Genomic DNA, 17109 nt, shown 5'->3' with positions numbered 1-17109 from the left:
GAAGCACTAGCCAGGGCTCTAGAATTTGAGTCCTCCGTCACGTCCAGTACATCCACTTTTCTGGCTGGTCCTAGTGCATGATTCAAGGCAAGAATGGGACTGTTACGTGAAGCGAAAAAATCTGTAGGAAGTTGCTGGTACTGTGAAAAACCAAGACACAGAAAAGAGGACTGCTATGAGTGGAAAAGGAAACAGGAGAAAACCAGAGGAGGTTGCTGGCTCTGTGGGATGCCAGGACACAAGAAGGAGGATTGTCACAAATGGAAGAAGGAGCAAGAACAGAGCAGTGCAAGGAAGTCTTCAGTTAGAGACTTCACCAGATCCTGTTTCAGAAATCTGCCACTAGGTTCGCTTCCACCGCCCAGCTGTGATGCGGGGTAGGCATTGAAAAAGTAGCCAGTGCTTAATTTCTTTTTAATTTTGACACAAAGTAAAACACCTCAAAAGATATTTTACTCATCAAATTACCCAGATGGCATGATATGCTACAAAGAAATTACAATATGGGAGCCCTTTGATTATATATAATGTATTATAAGTGTCATTTTGTAAACTCCGCTTTCGTCAGTTTACTCATCTCTGTAAGCATAACATAGAGACAAAACCTAGGCATTTATACTAGAGCCATCCATAAAGCAAGATAACAGTGATTAAAATATTTGTCATTCGTTAGTATCCACAAAAGAAAATAGATGTGTATTCGCATATTTAGCAACACCTTTCGATATGCTGCCCTGCCTGACGTATGACTTTTCCTAACAATACGGACGTTTAGGACGTCTTGGTCATCTTAGTAACCAAAGTCTAACACAAATAATTCTTTTAAATGTTTCCCTGGCTCCACGTCACAGTTTAGTAAGTTTAAACTTCAACTTCTTGTACTCTGTTTTGATTATAGTGTCGTACCGCACTGCCGTTTGTTTGGATTAATATGGCTGACTCACCAACTAAGCAGTCGTTCAGTACATTATTTTCAGTGGAACTGCTTACTACTTTAAAGCATGCTAACACACACACATCAGATGTCCTGAAGGTAATCTCCTTTTACTAACTGCACACGATTTATTCAAATATATGTAAACAGACAGAACACTATTTTAGTCCCCAAGCTAAGATTCTCTGAAAGCCTGGTTATTCTTTCTTTACAGGTATGTACATATGCGCTTGATTGAATAGGAAAAAATATTCCTATAAATAGCAGTATTATTATAAACTTAGCATTAGGTACAATTTCACAGGTCTTTAAAACCCCGCAAAAATATTTAATCGAGGCTGGGCGACGCTAGACCACCTGGTGGCAGATCTCTGAAACAGGTTTGGTGAAGCCTCTAATTGTAACAAGAGCATATTGGATATGTAGTGAGGTGGGACATTTCAGTTCTGAGTGTCCGAAGAAGAAAAAGGATGATAACAAGAAGGTCGCAGAAGACCAGAAAAAGCAGAAAACTAGTGGAGGCTGGTGTTAAGGGGCAACCACCAGCCAGCTTTCCCCAAGTAGCCCCACCACTGAGAAAATGCAAAGTAACTGCAATCGTCTGTGTGCAAGTGGATGGAAGGATTGACAGAAAGAAGTGTTCCTTGGTGATTGATTGTGCCTGGGAGCAGACTTTTGTGAGGCGTGATGTGTTACATTATTGGTATCTGCGTGAGTTGTCAGAACAATGGTGGGGTGTAACTGGGCACTGTGCAGAACTGAGGAGACCCCTAGATGTCCAGATTGAAGTGGCAGGGCAAGAGGTTATTCTTCCACTCTACATGGCCGACATAGAGGATCCTTGCCTTCTGGGTCTGGACTATCTGATGTCCATGGGATGTGAGCTGGACTTCTGCTCCATGAAGCTGAAGGTTCGAGGAAGGTCAGTTCCTGTCATGGCAGTGAAACGTACCAGTTCTGGTGGCTAGGTGAGAACACTCCACACTACAGTGATACCCCCAAAATCAGAACTGTTGCTCCAGTGTAAGGTGTGCGGCTCTTTTGTCAGCTGTCTAGGGGTGGTGGAGCCTGATGCACAATGCAAGACAAAGGCCAGAGTGATGGTGGGGGCAAACTCTGGTGGAAACAGGTCCACATAAAGTGCCGGTTGTGGTGGCCAACTTCTTCCGTGAGCCACAGAAGATCAACAATGGAGAAATTGTGGGACTGTGCCAGGCGGTGGACCCTGAGTGGCACCAGATGAAGGCCTGTAAAAGAAGTGTAGTCAAAGAAGATGGGTACCTGCCAGACCACATAGAAGACCTATTTTCAAGGAGTTGCCAATGCCTGGATGGGTCACAAGTGCTGAAGTTGATAGAAGACCAGGGGGCGGATTCTGAAAGCTCAAAAATCCTCGCAAATCCACCATCTTTAGGCGTAAGAGCAATTTTTCACTTAAGTGCATATTCTGGAGCCCTAGAAAACGAGTGCAAACCCTATGCGGCGTTGTCAATTCTCCTCTCAGAGTTGCGCCATGTGGGGGGCAGCCCTAAGTACATCGTAAGCCTTATAACTCTCCTATTTTTACAAATGTTGTAGCTCAAACATCCCTCAAATCCTCAGAATTAAATCATGCATCAGTTAATCCTAAAGTGCATACAACTGTTGCGATTTTTCAAAAAATAATAAGTACAAATGGCACAGACCGTCGTAGACGATGCCAGAATACTAAAACGGAACAAGTACTACTTCGACATATGTGGTAAAACTAGCATTGTCGGCCAATATTGCCTTTACTACAAACAAATTACAGCCTAATGATATAATGTTCACAAAAATTCGATTAAATAAGCCAGTGTAAAGAAGAAACTCCTCTAAAATATGGTGATAGCCTACATGACACAATGTCGAAAAAATTATGAATCAGCGCACTTATTTCTTCCTCTGAGAAGTTCACTGCCCTTCTATACATCATATTTTGGTGGTCCTCCACTGCTTCAGTAGAGTCGTGGAAATTATGACTGGCGGTGTGGAAACATCGTCTGCTACCACTATTACGTCATACTCTGGTGTACTGTGATTGGTTACTCAGGTTTAAATAGAGAAACCTTCCGCTCCTTGATTGGCCAACACTTGCGCTGGCGCAACCTGGTGTTGGTCTTAAGATTGTCGTACAACACTCTCCAGAATACCACTTATCAAAACCTCGTATGCACATCGCAAAAGTTCTCGTAGATTTTCTCATAACCCAGACACCTTTCAGAATCCGCTACCAGAACCTCCGACCAGGCTAACATAGGACCCAGTCCCATATTCATTAGGGGTAAAACTCTAAAGAAGAAGCTGAAGTTGAGGCAGCTGCTGACGAAGTTTGCTGATGTCTTTTCCACCGGAAACCTAGACCTGGGATGCACTGATCTGGTGGAGCACTGTATAGACATTGGGAAGCATCACCTGCTTAAACAGCCAGCGCGGAGGATGGCGCCAGCCCAGCGACAAGAAATGGAGAAGATGATGGAGAGTCTCCAAAGTCAAAGAGTGATAGAAAAGTCCAGCAGTCCTTGGGCATCAGCAGTGGTTCTGGTAAGGAAGAAGGATGGCTCAGTGAGGTGCTGTGTAGATTATTGAGTCCTGAATAATGTAACAGTGAAGGATACATATCCCTTGCCAAGAGTTGATGACACCCTGGATGCTGTCAGGTGCTAAGTGGCTCTCCATTCTAGACATGAAGGGAGGATATCATCAGATCAAGGTTGCAGAGAAGGACAAAGAGAAGACAGCCTTTTCATAGGGGGGGGGTGGTTATGGCAGCTTAAAATTATGCCATTTGGCCTATGCAATGCCCCAGCTACTTTTGAATGTGTCATGGACTGCGTACTTGAATGCCTGCACTGGCAGGCAGCTGTCATCTATCTGGACGATGTAATTGTATTTGAAAGGACTTTCGACCAGGAGTTGGAGAGGCTGTTGGAGGTGTTGAGCAGGATCCGCACAGCGCACCTCAAGCTGAATCCAAAAAAGTGCTACTTGTTTCAGAAGGAAGTAAAGTACCTGGGATACATTGTAGGCGAGAGCAGCGTCTGTATTGACCCAGAGAAGGTGGCAGCTATGGAAAACTTGCCATTTCCAACTTGTGTGATGGAGTTACGGAGTTTCCTTGGCTTGTGTACCTACTACCGGCGTTTTGTCAAGGACTTTGCAACGATAGCTGCACCTCCACACAAGGTGTTGGGAATGAGGTGGAAGTTTGCATGGACAGCATAGACTCAGAAAGCCTTCGATGAGCTCAAGCATGCGTTGGCAAGCTCTCCAGTATTGCCATGCCCTGATCAGAGTCAGCCATTTATCTTAGACTGTGATGCTAGTGGCCATGGTATTGGTGGAGTCCTGTCGCAGAATGAGAAAGAGTATGTGGTGGCATATTACAGCAAGAAGCTTAGCCCACCAGAGCGGAATTACTGTGTGACCCATGAGGAGCTCTTGGCAGTGATGAAGAGCCTTGACTTCTTCCATCCCTACTTGTATGGGTCCTACTTCATCATCAGGACGGACTCTGCAGCACTCAAGTGGCTGAAAACGCTAAAGAATCTGAAATGACAACTGGCACGCTGGCTGGGGAAGCTAGACCAGCACAATTATGAGATGCATCACCATCCTGGGAGGGTACATGGCAATGCTGACGGCCTGAGTCATCGGCCTTGTGATCCATAGAGCCGACAGTGTAGTAAAAAAGATCATAGTAAGAAATGCAGCCGTACTGCAGTGATAGGGCCACAGTCAGATGAAGACCTGAAGCGGATGCAGATGAAGGATGCAGATTTACAACCAGTGCTAGAGTGGCTGCAGTGGAGTACAGGACGACCATCTTGGGAAGAGGTTTCCAGGTTAAGCCCTGCGACCAAGAACTACTGGGGTCAGTGGGACCTTCTTCGTTTGAACAATGGACTACTGGAGCATCAATGGGAGACACCCAATGGCTTTAGCAAGTATTGGCAACTGGTGGTTCCGAAGAAGATGAGGTCCGAGATCTTGGATGAATCCCATAACCAGATTACCAATGGGCACCTGGGAGTGAAGAAAATGCTAAGCCAACTGCAACACAGGTTCTACTGGATTAGCATGCGTCAGGATGTTGAAGAATGGTGTTGGGCCTGTGATGTGTGTTGTGCCAAGAAGGGACCCAAGAAACATGATTGTGCCCCTCTTCAGCTGTACCAAGTGGGTGCACTGATGGAAAGAGTAGCGGTGGACATTGCTGGACTCCTGCCGCACACTGAAAGAGGAAACTGGTACATATATGTCGCCATGGACTACTTCACAGAGTGGCCTGAAGCCTATGCCATCCCTTATCAATAGGCTGTGACTGTTGCTCAGGCGTTGGTTGACTAGTTTTTATGTCGTTTTGGGATACCACAAGAGCTACATTCAGATCAGGGTAGAAACTTCTGGTCTGTTATGTTCCATGAGTGCTGCAAGTTATTGGGGATCAAGAAGACCAGGATGACCCCTGTAAGTTCACAGTCAGATGGGATGGTGGAGAAATTCAACTGGACCCTGGGAAAAGAACTGGCCAAGTAGTGCGTAGAGCGACAGACAGAATGGGAGCAGAAATTACCTGCATTGTTCATGGCATATCGGTCTGCATCCTGAGTCTACCGGCTACACCCCTGCAAAACTGATGTTGGGCCACGAGTTATGCATACTTGTTTACTTGTTAATGAGAAGGCCACTTGGTGAAGAGCTGCCTACAGACACCTCCAGCTATGCGAAGCATCTTCAGGAAAGGCTGGCTGAGGTACATCATCAAGTGGGAGGAGCCCTCAAGTTTTCAGGAGGGGTGATGAAGTGCAAGTATGATGCCAAGACAAGTGAGGTGAGCTTCAAGGAAGGTGACCAAGTTTGGTTATGCAATCTTCAGCGAAAGAAGAGACAGTCACTGAAGCTGCAGAGCCCATGGGATGGGCCTTACACTGTGTTGGACCGCCTATCAGATGTAACGTTACGGATTCCGGGAGGCAGGAAGTCTCACCCAAAGGTGGTACACATGAATCGTCTGTGGCAGTACCACGGGCCAGGACAGTACAGCTGGGACGGCTCTGAGGAATCATGCTCTCCCACAGCCGAGAATGTTGAGATGGACCAAGGAGCTGCAGTGCAAGAGGATGGTGACAGTTTCCCAAGAGAAGAAGTGAATCAGGAAGAGGACCAAGACCTTCCTGGAGGAGTGGACTGCGTGGAAGAGCAAGGGCATCGTCGGACGCGGCATAGAAGAAGATAAGTTGAAGGACTATTTTGTGTATAGTTAGATGTTTCAATAGGATAATGGTTTATGTTTGTATATATTGTGTAGTTTTGTCAGGACGACAAAGAAGTAGGGAGGGGTGTTAAGAAGCAGGATTTGGTAGTTAATTGTTAAGAAGCGGGATTTGGTAGTTAGGTAGTCGAGAAGTTTCTCACTGATTCCCGATGTTTACGGTAGATCAGGGATGAGCCAGAGTTACCAGTTTGCCTGCTGTTTGTGAGCATAGTTGTTTCGTAAGTTGTGCATTAATTTTTGTGCTCTTATTTTTGTATAATGTTTTAGTTATGTGATTGCTTGTTAAATTTAGTAATTTAAGTTTATATGATAAATAATTTACAGTGTTATGTAATGTGAGAAAACTCTGGCATGTTTTGGATGTCTCCAAGTTGGCAACTGTTGTAACCATGTTCTCTTTCTCTCGAATACACCAAAACTGTGGAGAAATGTAGAAGTTTCAAGAGTAAAGTAAGGCTATATAAGGATGGGACAGAGACTAGAGGCAGTCCAGTAGGTTTTCAGTTCAGTTTGAGTGCAGTGCAGTGTCAGTGCAGTGAAGTTTGTATATTTTCGGTACTTGTGAAAGCAGTGAAGTGTTGTTGGCAAACAGTGAAGTGTTATTAAAGTTTGTATATCTTTGGTACTTGTGAAAATAGTGAAGTGTTGTCAAGCATTAATTCTAATTGCAGTTAGTAAAGCTTGTATAGCTCCAGTGCTTGTGAGAATAGTGAAGTGAAGTTGGAAAACATTATTTGGAAAATAAAGACAGTGAACTTAAGAAGCCAGTGTTTATTTACAATGCCTCATTGATCCTGTGTGCTGTACACCAAAAGGCTTCCTTTAGGAAGAAAAACGACTCCCTGGGCAACGTCCTTCATATACTGAACTACTGCTGTTGCAGCCTGTGATAGTGTGGGACGGGAATGTAATATTATTTTTTCTTTTAATAAGGTGCCATAAGGAGTTGGAAGAACCTGAAATGGAAAGTTAGAAGTATTTGGGATGGATGACTGTGATGTTTTAGCAAGTCATTGATGTTTTAGCAAGTCAGTGAACAGACTTAACATGACATGATTCAGAGTGAGGCTGGCGCCAATACTTTTTGAAAGCCACCTCACTGTTGTGGGCAGCAGAAAAACAAGTGTGATTAAACACAAGTTTATTTTTATCAGTCAGAAAGTATACTTCCATGTTCGAGGGGATAACCAATGCACTAACAACATTCAGATGGCTCTCGACCATTAAAGTAGTAATCCGTCCGAAGGGAATCAAAGAAGTACTGCTTGAGGGCCTCCCAATACGCCACGTCATGTGTAGGTCCACAGACTTTAGAATAGCCATAGGACAGGTTACTGAGATAAGATTAAACTTGTGACCGGAGGAGCCCATTGTGGAAAACAGAGAAAGAGAATAACCATAAGCATTATTTATAAGAAATGGGTCGAGTATGTTGGAAAAATCTCTCTAAGGCGGTCAGAAATATGGGCATTGTGCTGTATCAGCCTTTTTAGGCCATTAAGAGTAGGAAAGGCATATGCTTGATCACCATGTGGATCAGTGAACGGAGAAGAGAGCCAAAGATGGTGACGAATGTTGAAATCTAACTTTGCTGATTTTAGAAAAAGGGAATATGAAAAGAATATGTACAACTTTAGAAGGAAGGTAACCATAGAGTTTTGGATAGATAGTACAATCTGTATATATAAGAGCCGCGTTGTTTGTTTGTCCTTCAATCACACCCAAACCAAGGACCAGACACCCCAGACCCATATATATTCTGTATCAGGGTGACCTAAGGATGGTTTCAGGTGGGTCAAAATTCAGATCTGGGTCATTGGAGGTCTCCGGTAGTGTGTTCGCTTTTTTTTTTTTTTTTTTTTGCCCGGGCAACGCAGGGTGTCCCTGCAGCCCAATTTTTGGCATGGAGTCTCACATGACCTCCAGTTTGGATATAGGATATGTGAGGTTGACCTCCGAGGTCATTTGAGGTCACTGGTCAGAGGTCATTTGAGGTCACTGGTAATAAATGCTCAAACGACTGGACCCAGCAACCCAATTTCTGGCATGGAGACTCACATGACCTTCAGTTCGGACATAGGCTATGTAAGGTTGACCTCCGAGGCCATTTGAGTCACCGGTAATAGTAAATATGTGTGCACAAATACTGTGGGTTAGTCTATGAAAGCTGAAATACAAAGTTCTGGGACCTCTTATAATCCCTCATCAAAAACATAAGAGGTACATGGTCTTTCTGGAGTAGAAAGAAAGACTGAACAAGAACAAATAGGATTAAAGTGTTCGCATTTTTGCTGGGCAACACCGGTTACCTCTGCTAGTATGGGATAAATAAACATGGCAGATTATATATAGTCTCAAATTAACAGGAGAGCCTATGTAGACTTTAGACAATTTAGAAGATTCAAGTTCAGGAACACGAGAGTAAATTAGATTGCTGAACACATAACGTAGAGTACAGAGAAAATAGGAGAGTGCAGTGAAGCGGCTGCAGATAGTACTGTACAGTTGGTCAACAGAGCTTCTGTGAGGAAAAAAGATGTTTAAGGATTGAGAGGTGGTGCTTAAGAGAGAGGAGAAAGACCAGAAACCTTTAGAAAAAGTGTCAGTCATAACATCTGATTTGGTCATCACCAAATGGGGGGCCGTCAGTAGATGTATCTAATTTCTTCTCCATATTATTTACATACTGAAAAAGGAACAGCAGAATAAGATGATCAGGGGTCAAGTCCTGAGAGTTAATGAAATGAGAGTTCCAGCTGCCCCGTCACCAGCTTTCCATCCACTTTGGGAGTACCGCCCCCTTTGATTCACAACACCACCTCTTCCCATGAATGTGTACGTGTATGTATATAATGTACAGTATATACGTGATCACGTGTGTATGTAGTCCTATGTATGTATGTGAATTTCTGTAGGCTTTACTTATTTTGTGGATGTGAATTTCGTGTGTGTATGTGGTTATGTATAATTATGAACATGTAAATAACTTTGAAGGCTACAAAATTTACAATATTACATTTTTTCCAGTCATATTTTTACACCAAAAACAACCAAGACGCGCCATAGGCTCTTTGCATTATATTTCATCATTTCATCCTCCCATAGTGTACGGGTTGCTCTTATCTTGGCTGAGAAGCTTCGAGTCTATCACACTGGTGTTGCCTGGGGGAACTTAGCCAGCATCCTATAAGTATTGGCTACATTTGCCAATGCCCTTACCGCCTCACCAACATCTCTGGTGTGGACAACACTTGAGCAGTTGATGGGTACTCCCCTCAGCCTTCAGTGGAAGGGCTTAAGGACAAACCGAAAAAGATTCATCTTCGTCTCTTGCGATTTTTGTCTTTCCTCTCACTTCTGGGTGGCACAGGCCTGTAATCCTGCCAGACCTCCCAAAACCTAGTTAATGGCGTGACCATCACAATCTATGGATCAGATCCCTTCAAACTGCACTTCACCACCTCTTTCACTGCATCCAAGAACTTTAAGAATTCCTCGGAAAACAGAAGAGACCCTTTCGTTGCCACCATAAAGACAGCGTGGAGAAAGATGAAGGACTTCTCCAAAGAGTGGGCCTCCTTCGCGGTGAGGGATCAGACTTGTTCGTACCCTTGCCATGCAGTGTTTGTTCCACCCAGGACCTGCTTACTGATTGGTAAGACTTATGCCTCACTCTAACCTGGGATGCCACAGTGGCAAGGTGATAACCGTCCTGTATGAGGCAGTTGAGGCCCTCTCTCGTTGTACCAGCAGGACTTCATTGTGCCTTCCAGTTGGATAGACAACAAATGGAGAGCATGGTCTGCAAGGACACTGTAGAGGGGACATCAAACAGAGTCTTAGTGACTCGCTTCTTCCCCAGGACTAAAGGTGACAACCATAGTGAGACTGGTGATCAGTGTGAGCTCCTTTACCAAGTAGGATACATCTGAAACCACCAGTTCCTGATGATCTCTGTAGCTCAAGTCTGCCTCCAGTTACTCCCTGACCCACGGCTGGAATCAGTGTACACCTGCAGGACGTGTATTGCCACGTCTCAATTTATTTGAAATTCAGTAAATTTCAGGCATTTCAGGGGGTTGGCGATGTCTTCCGTTTCAATATCATGCTCTTTGATCTTAAGATAGTCCCTTACGTCCTTCCCAGTCTGATAAACGTAATTGCAGCCCCTCTGCCCATGGAGTTTGTTATTATCAACAGTCTGATGTCACTCAGCGACTGGCTTCTGACACAGCCTTAGCATTTACAACAGATGAGACGCAAGAGCTTTGTGATTTAATAACAGTATCACAAACTCTACACTTGTGATGTGGTTAGGCATGCAGTAGGACATGGCCGTGGTCATTCTTCGTGTCTTGGCGAAAAATCAGTAGAAGATTTTCCGTTTTTCTTGCAAGTTATAATTCCCCTTAGTTGCCAGTGGGAGATTTATTGGTGTTTGTCAACTAGGTGGTCAAGGCGGTGCCAGCAGAAACTGCGTCAGCTTCGCCTGAGTGTGGAGGTGGGCCGAGCTATGTGTGTTCTCTCTGGGTACAGTCAGACTCCTTGATCAGACCCCATGACAGCTGATCTGGTGGGTCTGCTGCACCCGTTGCTGTGCTAGCCCACTCCTACTCGGTGGGTCCTGTGCTCACCACCACCCGACGTGACATTAACCACACACATGTCACGCCAACGACGGGCACAGCAGCCTTCAGGGGCAGTGGTCGAAATGCGGGGTTTTGGGGCAGTGGTTTGTCCCCATCAGTACAATGATAATCCAATGAAGCAGACTATGCAGGAGGACCCACCTTGGTCATTAAAAGACCCCTCAAATAAGACTTGCTCATTATTGTTACGAGGGTTACTCTTATTTACATATGAGAAAGTAAAACTCAGTGTTTATTATCTTCAAATTTAGGAGACGGTGATTCGCCTGCAGCCCAATAACGAAGTTCATCACATTATGAAACAGACTCGTGGTCACTAAGTTCGTAATATGGTCCTAAAACTTATCACATGATTTTTTTTTTTTTTTTTTTTTGGGGGGAGGGCACTCTAACTTAATTCTTTAGTGTTATTTTGTCATGGAAACACTTGAAAATATCCTACGTTATTAATGAATTGTTTTCATTTGCAGGAAAATTTAGAAACAGACGCTCCTACAGCTGGGTATTCCAGGGAGACTTTAAGGGTGACACTCACTGAACATCTCTCGTTTTTAAAAATGTCCATATATTGGGATCAGTGTATCCTGTATCTTTGAACGGCGCCCTGGTATAAATTTCAGACTGCACATGGCCACCTACTGGCATGATTTTAAATTATTTATTGGAGAGGACTGTTAAAGGCTTGCACCTCCCCGTCGTCCCCCAACCCACAGGAAGGGTCGCGTGTCGAAGGTGGTGACCCTCTCAAATCCACTGACCTATTTTAAACATTGTTCAGGGGCCAATATGAATTTCTTTAGGGATTATAATCATGTTCGTGTATGTATGTTTGTTTGTGTGTGTGTGTGTGTGTGTGTGGGTTATCATATATATATATATATATATATATATATATATATATATATATATATGCATGTACAATCATCATCATCATCATCATGATTCTTCAATTCATTCAGGTCACTGACGAACTAAAACACACACACGCTTTTCGCATTATATATTTTTTCGTCTTTTTTGTTCTTTGCAATTGCAGAATATACAACAAAGCTTCTGGAATTGTAAGATAACTGACAACAGACAGGGATCAACAAAGAACAAGTGACAAGTACAAAAGAAGGATGATAAGGAAGGTGATGTTATGTTTGCAGACTCGATTTCCAAGATTTCATCGGTCTATTGATGTTTCGTGCAAGTATGGCTTCTACATAGTTACCTTGATAGGGGCGAAATACAAGGCACAAATAATAGTGTAGCTACAAACAGAAGATGAGAGGTGTCAGTTTCGTGTGAATGTTAAGTATCTTAATGCGGCGTATGACATGATGACGTATGAAGTTTGAAAAAAAGGGGGGGGTGCAAAATTCTTTGTATATGCACGGTGCAGAAGTTGAAATTGAGTCTATTGATCTGAACGGTATTACAAAGCTCACCAAATAAAACATTCATAAAAATGGTAGCAAGAATCAGTCCAACCCATATACAGATACCCAGGAAGTAAATAGAGAGCAGGAGAGGCTGAGAGAGTGATGGTGTGGGAGATTCGGTCGGGGGGAACGGGTTTCGACTCCGCTCAGAGTTTAGTTCAAACCTCTGTCTTGCTCTTCATTTGTGAGTTTGTGCTAAAATATACATTTGAGGTTGCAGTTGCTGAAAGTTTCCATCAATAACCAGAATTGATATGTGATATGTATTGAGGTGATGACTATTCCGGGAGTGGTTGCCAGGGTGACTGTTGGGCGAATTAGTAGTATCCTCCACCGCCGCCGCCGCCACCCTTGCCAGCGCCGCCACTGCCACCGCCACCGCCACCGCCGTAGCCTCCACCGCCACCGCCACTGCCACTGCCACCGCCGTAGCCTCCACCTCCGCCGCCGCCGCTAGGGTACTGAGCCTCGCCCTCATAACTGACGGTGGGATGGAAGCCCCACTGGTCCACGAAGTAATCCACGGTGAGTCTGCGACCGTCGGGGAGTTGCACGTAGTAGCTGTTGTTGGCGGGAAGACGCCCACGTTAGTAATCAGATAATTACACGGTTTTTTCACGTCTAATTTAAGCATTACTTTGTGTGTTATCTTAAAAGTGTTATACGTATATATATCACAAGATGTACGGTATGTTTCAAACCATTCAAGTATGTATTTTGAAAGTCCCATTATATTTCCACAACATAGGTGTAATTGCTGTTACCTATGTAGTTTTCACTTGACTGACTTATTACACAGGCGTTCATAAATCACATGAGCCTTTTAATATCACTGTAATTTCTGTGATCATCTATTTTTGTTATCCAGCAACGATATGCAGCACACACGTCTCGCACCTACAGCCACAATTCCCTTATCCTCCCCCCTAACTCTTCCACCCCCTCCCAACCCCCCACACCTCCCTTACTCTTCCACCCCCTCCCAACCCCCCACACCTCCCTTACTCTTCCACCCCCTCCCAACCCCCCACACCTCCCTTACTCTTCCACCCCCTCCCAACCCCCACACCTTCCTTACTCTTCCACCCCCTCCCAACCCCCACACCTCCCTTACTCTTCCATCCCTTCCCAACCCCCCACACCTCCCTTACTCTTCCACCCCCTCCCAACCCCCCACACCTCCCTTACTCTTCCACCCCCTCCCAACCCCCCACACCTCCCTTACTCTTCCACCCCCTCCCAACCCCCCACACCTCCCTTACTCTTCCACCCCCTCCCAACCCCCCACACCTCCCTTACTCTTCCACCCCCTCCCAACCCCCCACACCACCCTTACTCTTCCACCCCTTCCCAACCCCCCACACCTCCCGTCCCCCAATCCTCCTTACTCAGTTACCACGCCATTGATTCTGTTACAACTGCCTCGACTCCATGGTTCTCACACTCAGTGGTTCGAATTTATAACCAGGTGTATAATGTGGAAACGTGCGCTGGTGTGAATATTAATATCCTCAAGACTTTGTGACTCAGTCTCACTCGAAGAAAATCGCCTGGCATTTGTTGGAGAAAAGTTGTGGAGCTGACTCGAACATGAGAGGTAATCATTCAGTCACTAATTGGATTCTGTCAGGCCCTTCAGGGTAATGACAGTTCATTTGAATGTGTGTGTGTGTGTGTGTGTGTGTGTGTGTGTGTGTGTGTATCTGCTAACACCTAAATGTCTCTTATGAAAACACAGAATGGCCTATCCCTTACATCAGTTTATAAACTAAATATTTCTTTTCTCTCCTACAAGAGTTATTACTGAAAAAAATATTATCGTAACATCTCTCCTTCATTTCGTATCTCTAAACTGCCATTAGTGCCACTGTTTCTCTGTTAGTGTTTTCTCCCCAGCATCTCTTATCAGTCTTTATCTCTTCCTATGTCTCTTATCACCTCTGACCATCGTGCAGTGACGTCATTGCTGAGCCTATACTGTATGGCGTGTTTCGTATGTATTTGTCTCATTAATACTTACCTCTCTCATATGTTGTACTGTCTCTTATCTACAGGTGGTGTTATTTATTTTTTTCTCTCTATCACTTATCACCTATCCAGTTGTATTCTTTAAATTCAAATGAGGATGGGAAAGGGAAGGTTATCAAATATACACAGGATAATTATTTTCTCTCTGTTTGCTGTGTGCGTCAGAAATTCGTCAGAAATTGTCGGCTTAGCTTTGCCCATCACATTTTAAATTCTGAGTGTATGGATGGTTGTCTTACCTTCCTGTCGTGTCGTCGTTGTTCCTTTCCTCCTTGTGGCCGAAGTAGTTGCCATAGGACGGGTCGTTGATGTCGTACTGGAAGTTGTACTGGGCGGGGGCGAAGTCACCTCCCCCGCCATACCCACCACCACCGCCGCCACCCCCGCCGCCATAGCCGCCACCGCCACCCCCACCGCCATAGCCGCCTCCGCCCCCGCCACCTCCTCCGCCACCACCACCATACCCGCCGCCGCCACCGCCACCTGTGGCCGCCGCCAACACCACTGCCGTACTCAGAAACACCGCCACAACCTTGGGTGAAATGGATCACGAGTATTAGGAGCAGTTATATGATTCAACTTACTTCGGTATTTCCTGCTTTTGTCGGGCCAGTCCTCACCTTCATTAGGAAGACCACAACAAAATAATTCCCCAGCCTCCACCCCAAACCCCGTACACACAGTCACGATATGGCATTAATTTGATGACATGGACACACCAGTATATGGACAATAATTCCCTGCCAGTGTAAATCTGCTTATGCTGATCTCATAAGGGTATCGCGGCACTACGGCTCTCCACCGATGATGTAAACAACCTCACAGCTCCTACGACGCAATAACGGAAGGAGGAAACTATCCCAAAAGAAGCCAGAGAGATTTGTTTTAGAATCTTCTTCCCATGACAACCCAACACGAGGAAAGATCAGGGTGACGACAGTAAATCCAGCTCCAAGAAACCCAAATATGGTGGTGTGCTTCAGGTGTGAGTGGACAACACCTGACCAGCACCGGGGCTGGCAGCCCCACCTACACAACAAATAGTACTCATATATTTATTCCGTGGGCAATATTCTTATTACTTTGTGACGCATCAACAGTGATCAAACATAAAGAAAGGTTCGCTTGATCCGCGCAAGTGAACCGTTGATAAGAGTAAAGAGCACCTGGAAATGATGACTGATGAAGAACTATTAACGAAAAAGTAAGTGGTGGCCTAAGCAATGAAGCAAATGGATGTGTTTGTTAGCTATTCATCGTTAACGTAAATGTAAATACTATAACGAGAGGATACACATGAGGTAAAGAGGCTGCGGGACAGGTTGTGAGATGATGCTTATTTTACTGTAGATGTGCTGCTTGTGTTGGCAGTCGAGTGGCTCCAGCTGGACGGGACAGTAAGTAATTTGACGATATCTCTGTAATATGCTAGTAAGGTTGGTTATCTAAGGACGTGATTAATGTTGGTGGTGGCACTGGAGCTGACACCACAAGTACACGTTTACTCTGAGTTGACGAAGATTCCTAACCCTTTGAGCTCAGTTGACGGTCAAGTGTAGTCAGACTGGAGGGTCGCTTTAACTCGTAGGCAAGGAGACTCATTCTTATCTCTTAAATAACGCTCACTGAATTTAATGCAAAGACGATGTAGTTTTCAAGCTTTGGGAGTGGCCCGGTTCCGTCAGGCGAAAACAGACTATACAAAAATCACTTGTGGCTGGAAAAATATAGAACTGCTGGTTACTGACAACGAGAAGGTCCTTCCTACACTCTGATGGTTAAGTATACACAGCTGGCGTAAGTGTGTGTGTGTGAATGTATGGCAACGACACGAGCAGTCAAGAGGCAGAATGAAAGTGGGTGTAGATGCAGTAACATTAAAACGGTCAGACTAATGTACAATGTGTCATGGAGGGATGGGTTGTCCAGTACAGATTTAATGTATGTTAGGTGTTGAAGTCTTTACCCCTTCGTTCCGGTGTCGTAATAAGCAACTTACACAGGCTAGGAAACGCTTGAAGAAGGTGATGAGGGCCATATCTAACCCCTCCAGTTCCAAAAGTCTATCCTGAGGTGAACATAATCGTCTGGGTATATCAAGAATACGAACAACATCACCAAACTGAAGGGGTGAAAGAGGTCTTGCAGTAGGGGTAGGCTTGAGGTGGTTTGAACGTGTGGAAGGACTGAAGGAAGGTAATTATGCACAGGTGTGTGTGTGTGTGTGTGTGTGTGTGTGTGTGTGTGTGTGTGTGTGTGTGTGTGTGTGTGTGTGTGTGATTAATGGACCCAGGACTGCGACTGTCACAGGAAAAGATGACCTGATGATGAATGTAAGAAATGATCAGTTAATAGTCAAGAAAACGTTAACTACACACTTAAAGCACATGTGTTAGTCTTGCTGTGAAAGTAAGTGTTGTTGCCACGAATTCAGTGTGCTTTGCTTAGTGACTGAGGAAGTGTTGCCAATATTAAACATCAAAACTGTTATTATCCGGATATCTTTTACTAAAATGCTCTATGTTTTAATAAGTGTTAGCCAAATGCTTGGTAATGGAATGAGTGTTTAACAATTATCCTGTGTTTAAATGTTAGCTGCATACTGGCATACTGTTAAAGTGATTATTAGCCATTTAGTTTGAATAACAGGCAGTATGTATAGTCTGGGTAGACAGTGTTTGTAGACCAAGATAGTAAATATCAGTACCGTCATCGTTGCTCTGTTGTTAGCCAGTCAGGTCTTGATTATGAGTTAGACATTCTCGACAGGCTTAA

The 17109-nt window shown here is 44.6% G+C and overlaps 1 protein-coding gene across 1 annotated transcript; it reads right to left on the bottom strand.

The window, feature by feature from the left end:
- Window positions 1-12623: 12623 nt before the first annotated feature.
- Window positions 12624-16372, bottom strand: LOC145406728 (uncharacterized). Its single transcript, XM_080277826.1, has 3 exons — window positions 16334-16372; window positions 14574-14866; window positions 12624-12867 (listed from the first exon to the last, which is right to left on the bottom strand). Exons 1-3 carry the CDS (start codon window positions 16370-16372, stop codon window positions 12624-12626), a joined length of 576 nt encoding a protein of 191 aa, XP_080133952.1.
- Window positions 16373-17109: the final 737 nt, after the last annotated feature.

Source organism: Coenobita brevimanus, chromosome 71 (genome assembly GCF_032717465.1).
Source record: "Coenobita brevimanus isolate Jiangsu-jjx chromosome 71, ASM3271746v2, whole genome shotgun sequence".
Lineage (NCBI taxonomy): Eukaryota > Metazoa > Arthropoda > Malacostraca > Decapoda > Coenobitidae > Coenobita > Coenobita brevimanus.
Note: the sequence above shows the minus strand (reverse complement) of the source record. Positions and strands in the feature narration are given on the sequence as shown.

What these genes read in the sequence shown, in the direction of transcription:
- LOC145406728 (XM_080277826.1), bottom strand. Translation starts at nt 16,372, where the DNA reads ATGGCCCTCATCACCTTCTTCAAGCGTTTCCTAGCCTGT. An exon ending in TCAAGCGTTTCCTAGCCTGT is followed by an intron (nt 14,867 to 16,333) that starts GTAAGTTGCTTA and finishes ATTTCACCCAAG; the next exon opens with GTTGTGGCGGTGTTTCTGAG. An exon ending in AACGACGACACGACAGGAAG is followed by an intron (nt 12,868 to 14,573) that starts GTAAGACAACCA and finishes CGCCAACAACAG; the next exon opens with CTACTACGTGCAACTCCCCG.